Raw genomic sequence first — 10,637 nt, forward strand, 5'->3', positions numbered from 1 at the left:
GGTTAGAATGAAGGAATCCCATCACAACTCACCTCTTGACTCCCTTAACTTGTCTGCCATCTTCAGGGTGCAAGTCAGGAATGAGATGACATACTCCCTACTTGTCTGGAGGAATACAAGTCCAACACTCAAGAAACTTACGAATCGTAGAATCCCTGAAGTGTGGAAACCGGCCATTTGGCCCAACAGATCCACACCAAAGAGTAACTCACCCAGATTCATTCCCCTATTCTATTGTTCTACATTTACCCTGACTACTGCACCTGGCCTACACATTCCTCAACACTATGGGGAATTTATCATGGCCAATTCACCTAACCTGCACAGCTTTGGATTGTGGGAGGAAACCCGCACAGACATGGGGAGAATGTCTGTGTGGAGTTTGCAGTCACCCAAGGCTGGAATCAAACCTGGGTACCTGGCAGTTATGCAGCAGTGCTAACCACTGAGCCACCACCTGTTTCTTGGGACAAAACCTTAAAGCATGTGATAACATCCAAAATAAAGTAGCACACTTAAATGACTATTTTCACATTTCCTCCAGCACCAACACTATAGCAAGTGTACCTACAAGATGAAATGCGTGACCACCAAAACATCAACAAATTTCTCTCCAAGTCACTTAACACCCTGACTTGACCCTCAGCTAACAATGCCCATATTCCTGAGTGATTAATGCTTTTCTCAGTTGTCCCTACCCAATTGCTCACTTTCCAATGAACTCTATTCGCCCCACCCTCATTCTCTTAAAACACCAGGAACCTCTTATGTGGAGGACATGGGTGAGAAGTACTTAGTTTGGTTAATTGAATGCCTGCATTGTTTAGCCAAGCATCAGGAGATTGTGATCTTGCCAGATTATTCAATATTTAAGGTTCCTCTGAAAATGGGAGATTTATTTCAAGTCATGTACGAATTTCAGTCAGGATATTTTCCATCACCTAAATTGCACTAAAGTCTTCTTGCAAACTAAATTGAGAAAGGTCTTTCTTGTAAACTCACTGACACAGTTTAAGTCTCCAGAATGCCAGCTAGAATGCCCTCACCAACTATTTTCACCTTCATGAGGACACATTGGACATCTCTCCTGAAAGCAGAACAGAATCAAACAAGCTACAATAGTGGTTTCCAATAATTTTATTATATGTACAGAAATTGCTGCTATATGAGTAGAATCTAATCCCGTGCCATAAGCTTCTGCTTCTTCAGCTTTTTCTGGGAAACCTAAAAAGAGAAAAGTTAGTAAGAAATTACTTACACTTCCAAGAAAAAATTAAGGACATCGCTCAAAATAATAACAAAGACTCGAGTAACACCAACTACAAGTTGATAACTGTTCATTTATTCTACAGCAGTCCATTTTAGTAAAAAAAAATCTTTGTGCGACTAAGGGCAAAATTTAGAGTAGAAAATGGTGCTGATTGCAGTTGCTCAGATTAATTATTTTTCATGGTTAACATCTAAAAGGTGTCCTAAGATGATCATCACTGCAACTACACATTTCAGCAATCATATCAAAAGCTCCTCCAACAATTTGTTTGTTTGAAGCTCCAGCACCTGTAGTTCATTGTATTATATTAAGCAGCATATCAGCCTTATGCTTTTAATGCAAATCATTTGAATTCAGAAAATTAAAAACACAGGAGTGTGTACTTCAGCCCCTTGAGCCTGCTCCACCATTTGATACGATCAGTCAATCTCATCTTGATCTTGTTTCACCTTTCCTACCTGCTCCCCATAACCTTTCAACCCATTACTAATTAAAAATTCTCGCCTCTTAAATTTATTCAATGTCCCAGCATTCACTGCACTCTAATTCCAGATTCATAACTCATAATTTCTCACCTGTTTTAAATCTGCTAATCCTTATCCCAAAACTGTCTTCTCATTCTAGATTAACCCACATAAGGAAACAATCTTAATGTCCACTTTGTCACATCCTTTCAGCATCTTATTACTTCAATTTTATCTCTGCTCATCCTTCTAAAATAGGATTGAGCAGTTTAGGCTTATGCTAAGTCCAACACCTCAGCTTTGGAATCAATCTAGTGAACCTCCTCTAAACTGCCTCCAATACAACTACACCCCTCAATTAAACAGACCAAAATTGTACCCAATACTCCTGATGCAGTCTCATTAATGCCTTGGTACAGTACACTTCGCAACTTGCGCACACTAGTCCTTTAAGAATTAACACCAAAATTCCATTTGTTTTTCTTATTACCTGCTGTACCTATATACTAGCATACAAAGATTCACTGACACTGTACACTGAAGCACTCCAAACATTATCTTCACTCAGATAACTTTCTATTCTGTTGATCAAAATCAATAACCTCTCACATAATATCTTTCCTGCATACAAGTTTTAAAATAGATCAAATATTTGGGGACTCAAGGACCAAACCCAGTGACACTCCATTAGTTGCAATTTGCTAATCAGTAAGATATACAATTACCATAAACTGTTTTCTGTTAGCCAAAAGAATAAATTACAGGAGGAGAAAGTGAGGTCTGCAGATGCTGGAGATCAGAGCTGGAAAAGCGCAACAGGTTAGGCAGCATCCAGGGAACAGGAGAATCGACATTTCGGGCATAAGCCCTTCTTCAGCCCTTCTTTAGGAGAATAAATATACCAATCACTGTAAGTGGCAGCACAAGGTCAGCAAGGCCATTATAATAAAAAAACAAACCAAGCACAAGGATTTATTTCTTGAGACATTATTGAACAAAATGGAAGTTATACTGAACCTGTTTCAAATCTTAGACCACACAGAGTACTGTGTACAGTTCTGGGTCACCAAGTTTTAAAAAGGATGAAGAGGGCATAAGGAAAATTTACACGGATGATACCTGAAATGTGCACCGTGGATATACATATCAGAAAAGGCTATGTCTCTTCTATTAGAAAAAGACTCAGGGATGACCTATTAGAATTCTTTAAAGTTATCAAAGATTTTAATAGATGAGACACAGACAATATTTTCTCTCGTGGGGAAGAGCATAACTAGAAGGGACCATCACTTCTATAGTCATGAATAAATCCAATAGGAAATGCAGAAGAAATATCTTTACCCAAAGAGTTGCAAACAATTTGGAACTCTCTCCACAGGGAGCAATTGAAATGAATTGTATGGATGCATCTAAGGGGTGTCTAAAAACCCGCATATGAAGATGAAGCGAATAGAAGGTTATGCTAATAGTTTAAAATGAGGAAAGACAAGTGGAGAGGCTTGAATGGAGTATAAACACTGGCATTGGCTGGTTGGTCTTAATATCCCATGTATGCAGTAGCCATTTAGAAGCTGAATGCATCACAGAGAAATACCTTGGTTACTTAATGTCTTACAGGTAGACAGGGTAATGAAGGCAGCGTTTGGCACACTTGCCTAATTGATCAGAGTATTGATTGTAGGTGTTTGGATGACATGTGTCAGCTGTACAGAACATTGGTTAAGCCAACTTTGGAATACTGTGTTCAGTTCTAGTCTCCCTGCTTTAGGAAAGATGTTAAGAAATTTAAAAGGGTTCAGAAAAGATTTACAAGGATGTTGCTGGGTTGGAGGTATAGGGAAAGGCTGAATAGACTGGGGCTGTTTTCCCTGCAGCATCGGAGGCTATGGGATGACCTTATAGAGGTTACAAGATCATGAGGGGCATAGATAGGGTATACAAACAAGGTCTTTTTTCCAGGGTAGGAGAGTCCATAAGTTTAAGGTGAGAGGGGAAAGATTTAAAAGGGACATAAGGGGCAACTATTTCATGCAGAGGGTGGTGTGTGTATGGAATGAGCTGCCAGAGAAAGTGGTGGAGGCTGGTACAATTAAAAGGCTGCATTTAAAAGGCATCTAGATGGGCATATGAATAGGAAGGGTTTAGAGGGATATGGGCCAAATGCTGGCAAATGGGACTAGATTAATTTAGGATATCTGGTCAGCATGGACGATTTGGACTGAAGGGTCTGTTTTGGTGCTGTACATCTCTATGATGAGAAATTACTCATCTTGGTCATTCAATACATAATTCATTGTCAAAAGGCATTTTCTTGGTCGCCTCATCCATTCAGTGCATCATCCATTTAATATGTTAAGTACCACTTTGGAAGCCTGTGCTGATTGGAACAATCACAAATGTAACACAGTAAGCAGAAGACTGTAAATGGATTGTTTAGGAAAGGGTTTCTCTCAGAAATATGATTAATATGTACGTTAGAATAATTCCAAATTAACCAAATTACTGATTGGTTATCTTGTAATAACACATTCTTTGGCATCATCAGACCTGCATGTCAAAGCTTGCAGTTAAACCCCACCTTAAAGTCAGGATGGAGAACGCTGCAGAAATTTTCTCATGCTGTTTCAACATTGTCACATTAAGGACAGTATGAGTTGAATCTGAACTACATTACCTCAATTTATAACCAAACTTGCAGTTATACAGTGCTGTTCAAAGTACTCAACAGCAAACAGTATTTTCAAAGTGCTGTCACTCTTGTAACAGAGGGAAACACAGAATTTAGCTTGCACACAATCAATGAGATGCTGACTAGATTATCTGTTTTAATGATGCTAGTTGAGGGATAATAATTGGGTGAGAGAGCTCCCCTGCTCTTCTTCCAATGATGCATTAGGATTTTTATGCTTACCTGAGAAGGCAGATAAAATGTCAGTTTTATATTCTATCCAAAAGAGAGCATTTCCAACAGACAGGCCCACGCTTAATACAGTCCTGCACTGAAGTATGGTGATTTTGAGCTCTCAAGATTGAGAATACAACCAGTAAATTTCTGACTTGGACACGAGTGCTCCCACTAAGTTACAGATGACACCTCAATTCTATTCCAGAAGTGTGAACTAAGTTAAACTATAAAAGAGCACTCCTTGCTGTGCCAATACTGCAGTTTTGCCATTTCACACATCAGCTCCTCCTTATGGTGTCTTGAAGTGAGAACTTAATGCCAAACGAGGGCAGCTTTCTTCTTTCGATTCATGAGTGAAGAAAGCAGAGGCGGTTAATATCGCGGCGGCAGTTGGCTATGAAGAGGTCGAGGGCAGGTAGGAGGCCAGCACGGCGTGTCCAGGTGGATGGGGTGTGTTGGAGGCGGGAGAAGGGGTCGTCAGAGGGTGGGCGGGAGTCTTGGTTAAAGAAGTGGGCACGGAGGCGAAGGCGGCGGAAGAACAGTTCGATGTCACGCCGCGTGTTGAATTCATTAATCCGGGAGCGTAGGGGAATGAAGGTGAGGCTTCTGCTGAGGACTGATCTTTCATCCTGAGAGAGGGGTAGGTCTGGAGGGATAGTGAAAACACGGCAGGGCTCCCCAATCCCATATAATCTAATGTATTAAGTTTTTACCTAGCTCCTTACCAAATGTGTTCTGGAAGTCCAAACAGACATTCTACATTCACAGAATTCCCGTTACATCTTCAACTAACTCTACCAAATTACTCCAACATAATTTACCCTCCAAAATACCACATTGACTCTTCGGGATTGTATATTGACTTCCCAACAAGACTTGCTATACTAACTGGTTTATATCTTCCTACTTTCCAGCTCAGAGCCAATAAGTAGCAAATAACTACATCAAGATCAGCAGTTAAAACAAAATAAAACCAAGTTTGCTGAGAAAGAAAAACAGAAAATACTGTAGTCACTGAGATCAGGTAACATCTGTGTAGGTAAACAGAAATAAATTGTTTTAGATCAATTCTGATCGAGTCATCAACCTTACACATTAAACTGTTCCAGTCCAAAACCTGCCTGCACCGAGTATCCCAGCATTGCCTGTTCTGCTGCTACCCTAACTATTGGGGCACAGGCATTGCCCTGATATGACAGATAGCTGCTGGCAAGCAATTCAAGAGTATTAGAAGATTTTCAGTTACAAATGCTTTAAATCAATTCACCAGAACTTGAGATTAATATAGGCAACTTCCAACACTAGGCTCCAAATGCTCAATGCCCTGCTCCATTTCAGCTTACCCTCCCTTGAGCAAGAGGGAGAGATTGAGCAGCCAGGGAGGGACCAAGAAGGTGGTGACTGTAGCACTGAAAGTGCAGTGAGTTTTCTTCAGATATACAAATGTTAGTGGCATCATGCACAAGGACAGAGCAGATGCCAACTTCTGGGGACAGGAACATAGATGATTTGCTTCTACTATAATTTCAGACTTCCAGCTTCTTCATTAATTTACTTCTGTAGCTTGGTGATGTGAATCGAGAGGATATAAAGTGTGAGTAAAGTGCCAAAGAATCAATCATTAGACATTTTCTCTCAATTCAGAAGGAGAAAACAAGGGATCACCTTTTTCTTCTGAACAACTTCCTCCTCTGGTTTTGGAACAATCTGCTCCTTCTCAGTGAGGATCATCTCTATGTGGCATGGTGAGCTCATGTATGGGTTTATACGACCATGGGCACGGTAAGTCCGACGGCGCATCTTAGGAGCTTTGTTCACTTGGATGTGCTCAATCACCAGAGAATCCACATCCAGACCCTAAAAAAAGTACTGTGAATAAATAACTTCATACCCACACCACTGAGCTCACTGCAGTGGTCAAATTTCAATTCTGTAAACATTTAGTCTAATCACTTAAGTGACTCACTTGTTTTTCAATTAACAATAGCACACAGAGAAACACAAATAGAAAGTGGAGAAACTCAGCAGGTCTGGCAGCATCTGTAGAGAGAAGCAGAGTTAACATTGAGCCAAGTAACTATATATCTATTCCATTTATACAGCAACATTTCACTTCAATAAGGCAGCATAGCAGGAAACTTCCAAAAAATAGGTCAATAGTCACTTAAGAAATGCATAGCCCCAAATTTAAGAGGGGATGTAGTGATATGTTGACATGTTTCAGTGGCAGTAAAAGACAGTAATTTCATCACACTGATGGACTCGAAATAGATGCACAATTGATGTAGACCAAATTCTCAACTTGCAAACATTATATTTTTGGCATAATTGTTAATTTTTAATCTGTTGACCTGATGCAGAAGCTGAAATACAACTATTTGCTCATTTCATCCTGATTACATAATTTATCAAAATGCACTCTTCCCATAACAAATATATCATGGCTGCTGCAGTTATACTATCCAGAGAACAACAGGCACAGACCTACTCAAGTGGTCACTCAAGAGTACATTACTGTTGTCATCTATAATTCAAAGGTATCTTAAGATGGTCATCATTGTAACTATATTAAAACTACTTCAATGCAACAAAAATTTCCACGTTACGTATCAAAATCAATTAATAACCTAGCTGAAATTTTACTCTTCAGTTCCTGAAAAAGCCTCAAATATTCACAACTTCCTAATGTACAGAACACACCTGATATGACAATTTGCATTTTAATGCAAGACACCTTCATTAGTCCAATTGCAGAGGAACTGAGCCAAGAGGAGACCAGTACATTTTGCGAGCAGGGCAATATTCATGAAGTCAGCACTACGGGATTATTCATGAAATAAACAACCATGTCCAGGAATGGAAGGGACATTTTGTTGAGCCACAACATCCTCCCAGTGTAAAGCAAGAGAGGCAGGAGATGTTGCTATCATCTAAAAAGGCACGACCTATGGAAAGCTACTTTCCTTAAAAACTGCGCATAAATCACGATGCAAACTGGTATGCAGCAGCACATGTGGTCACCAAACCCCAAAATACTCATTCATTTACTATAGTCTTCCACACCACATACATTACACACTTCCAGTCAATTTAAAATTCAGCTTCAAGACCTCTCACCCCACCCCACCAATTCCTTCAACACAAAGGATTTCATTTCCTCTGAAAGTTCCACTTAAGATTATGTGCGTAAATCTATATATTTAAGATACATTACCACGTACCTTGAGTTCAGCATTGCTCTCTGCATTTTTTAGCATGTGCAGCAAGAACTCTGCACTCTTTTTAGGCCAACGACCTTGCGTCCATCGCCAGGCCTTAGCCTTCAAAAAAAAAACAAATAGCAATCAATTGTCTTTCACAAGAAAATGGATATCAAGTCACAATCGAGAAATTAGCAATAAGTTTCAACAGAAAATGTAGACAGACTCCATTTGCATGTCTGGTTTCAATAACCAACTTTGAATGTGACTTTTGTAAAGAGTAGATATTTCCATTAAACCCACAATGTGGAAGCTCAGAACATTACCATTGCTTTCATGATTATTCCAAAGGTGTCCTAAGATGGTCATCATTGCAACCACATTCTGGGGAGTCAGAAGTGCAGAACACCAAACAAAAAAAACTATAGGGGCTGCAGATTTGAAATAAAAACTGTTGGCAGAAACTCAGCAGTCTGGCAGCTGAGAAAAGAGTTAATGACTAAATCCATTTGGACAAAGTCATCAGGTTTAAAATGTTAACTCTAATTTCTCCCCACAGATACTGCCAAAATTAAGAACCAGAGATGTACAGCACAGAAAGATTCTTCAGTCCAACTTATTCCTGTCCACCAGGTATTCTAAATTATTGTAGCCCCATTTGCCAGCATTTGGCCCATATACCTCTCCAAACCCCAATTCAAATACCACCCAGTTGATAAATCTCTCCAGCAACTTGTTTTGTTTCAGAAATACAATGAATCGCAACATACGTACATTGATTTGTATCTCTAAATACTCTAATTTTCACTTTAAGCTGCCAAAGTAAACTAGCTAAAATTTACACCCAACTGGGGTGGGTATTTGAATAGGCAAGGTTTAGAGGGATATGGGCCAAGTGCTGGCAAATTGGATTAGAATAATTTAGGACACCTAGGGGCAGCACGGTGGTTCAGTTGGTAGCACTGCTGCCTCAGCGCCAAGGACCCAGGTTCGATTCCACCTTAGGACGACTGTTTGTGTGGGGGTTGCACATTCTCCCCATGTCTGCGTGGGTTTGTCCGCGTGCCCCGGTTTCCTCCCACAATCCAAAGACATTCAGGTTAGGTGGATTGGCCATGCTATATTGCCCATTGTCCTCAGGGATGTGTAGGTTAGGTGCATTAGTCAGGGTAAAATGTACAGTAATGGGTATGGTTGGGATACTTGTACAGCGGGTTGGTGTGGACTTGTTGGGCTGAAGGGCCTATTTCCACAGGAAAGGGTAAACAAAAATCAGTGCAAGAGAAGCTAGGAAAATTTATGTTCAAATCAGCAAATGACAGCAAAACCTTGCTTTAAATAAATTGGATGGCAGCTTATCGTGCATTTCATCCTCCTAAACATTTGACTCACTTTCTCAAACTTCTAACTCACTTGAGCACATCTGCCAACTCCACCATTGTAGCGTCGGAAAGGGACACACTGCCTCTTGATCACAACATCTTTCAGGAACTTTGTTGCCTTGCGGATATGCATGCCTTTGATGGTCTGGGCAGTCTCACGAGTATTCTAGGAACAGAATATCTTTGGCTACAGATTAACCAATTCTCAATGTGTCAAGATTTCTGAATTTGACCACTCTATAGACAATATTACTTGGACATTACAAAAATGTCAAGATGGTAATTGCTGCAACTGCTTTTTGGAGATTTTAACATAGTAACTATTCCCTTCCCAACAGATGGAACAACAATGCATAATCCATATTTCTACTCCTGTGTTGACTGCTCTCCTCAGCTGCCAGGACATTAAAAGGTCAATTCCAGAATGTACAGGAAACCAGATCAAGCAGGAATAAATAAATACATCAAAACCAGTAAATTAGAGTTGACACAGCTTCATTTTCATGAGCGTTGCTGACAAGTCCAGAATTTGTTCAGAAAGGAGCAAAAAACTTGCCACAGTGGCATAGAGCATTGTGAAGTTCTAATTCTAGGATGCCATTGGTCTCATTGCCTTATATAACAGGACAACTATGAGATGCATCTGCCAGAGTGGACAGCAGATTCATCAGGCATATTCCTGGGGAGGTGGGGCTGTCTTGTTAGACCGGATTAAGGACACGGTGTCTGTAGTGCCAGAGTTTAGACAAATAAGTTGATTTCAAAGAACTTAGAATTTCTCAAAAAGGACAGATAATAGACTCAAAGTAGACATTGTAGGGTTTACAACCAGAAGCCATATTCCTGGAATAAAAGGCAAAATACTTAGGACTAAGATTATGGTGAATCTTTGGAATTCTCCAAACCAGAAACATTGATAGATTTTTAGTTAATGACATCAAGGACATAGGAATTGCATACTGATATAACAATCATGATCTGGAATGGCAGAGCAGCTTGAATCACCAGCTTCTGTTCCCACCCCTCCTCCCATTTGACCTTGCCAACAAGACAGAGAGGGGAAAAGAATTATCACTGCCGAACCTTTAACCATGGTAGACAAACCGGAGGCTGGAAGAACACAGCAAGCCAGGTAGCAACAGGAGGCAGAGAAGTCTACATTTCAGGTGTAACCTCTTTTACCATATGGTTAGAATTAATATTAGCCCATATACTATTAGATGAGTAAAATTCAATTCTATTCAACATGAATTCTAGGCTAGCAAAACAATACATGAGGAGAAAGTGAGGACTGCAGATGCTGGAGATCAGAGCGGAAAAATGTGTTGCTGGAAAAGCGCAGCAGGTCAGGCAACATCCAAGGAGCAGGAGAATCGACGTTTCGGGCATAAGCCCTTCTTCAGGAATGAGGAGGGT

General features: G+C 40.2%; 1 protein-coding gene and 3 non-coding genes across 4 annotated transcripts in view; all 4 read right to left on the bottom strand.

Moving 5' to 3' along the window:
• Positions 1-1,122: 1,122 nt before the first annotated feature.
• Positions 1,123-10,637, bottom strand: part of rpl17 (ribosomal protein L17) — a 10,489-nt gene continuing 974 nt past the window's right edge. Inside the window, exons 3-6 of the mRNA XM_043719207.1 lie at positions 9,253-9,387; positions 7,861-7,959; positions 6,305-6,496; positions 1,123-1,224 (exon numbers count right to left, since the gene is read on the bottom strand). Coding sequence (XP_043575142.1) covers positions 1,177-1,224; positions 6,305-6,496; positions 7,861-7,959; positions 9,253-9,387 — 474 coding nt within the window. The 3' untranslated portion in view covers positions 1,123-1,176. The remainder of the gene's footprint in view (positions 1,225-6,304; positions 6,497-7,860; positions 7,960-9,252; positions 9,388-10,637) is intronic.
• On the bottom strand, positions 1,427-1,493 carry LOC122556031. Its single transcript, XR_006313441.1, has one exon. It is a non-coding gene; the product is annotated as a small nucleolar RNA SNORD58 (small nucleolar RNA).
• LOC122556035 lies at positions 7,135-7,202 on the bottom strand. The gene has a single exon (XR_006313442.1). It is a non-coding gene; the product is annotated as a small nucleolar RNA SNORD58 (small nucleolar RNA).
• On the bottom strand, positions 8,149-8,216 carry LOC122556024. Its single transcript, XR_006313436.1, has one exon. It is a non-coding gene; the product is annotated as a small nucleolar RNA SNORD58 (small nucleolar RNA).

This window comes from Chiloscyllium plagiosum, chromosome 1, assembly GCF_004010195.1.
Source record: "Chiloscyllium plagiosum isolate BGI_BamShark_2017 chromosome 1, ASM401019v2, whole genome shotgun sequence".
In the NCBI taxonomy this organism is placed as follows: Eukaryota; Metazoa; Chordata; class Chondrichthyes; order Orectolobiformes; family Hemiscylliidae; genus Chiloscyllium; species Chiloscyllium plagiosum.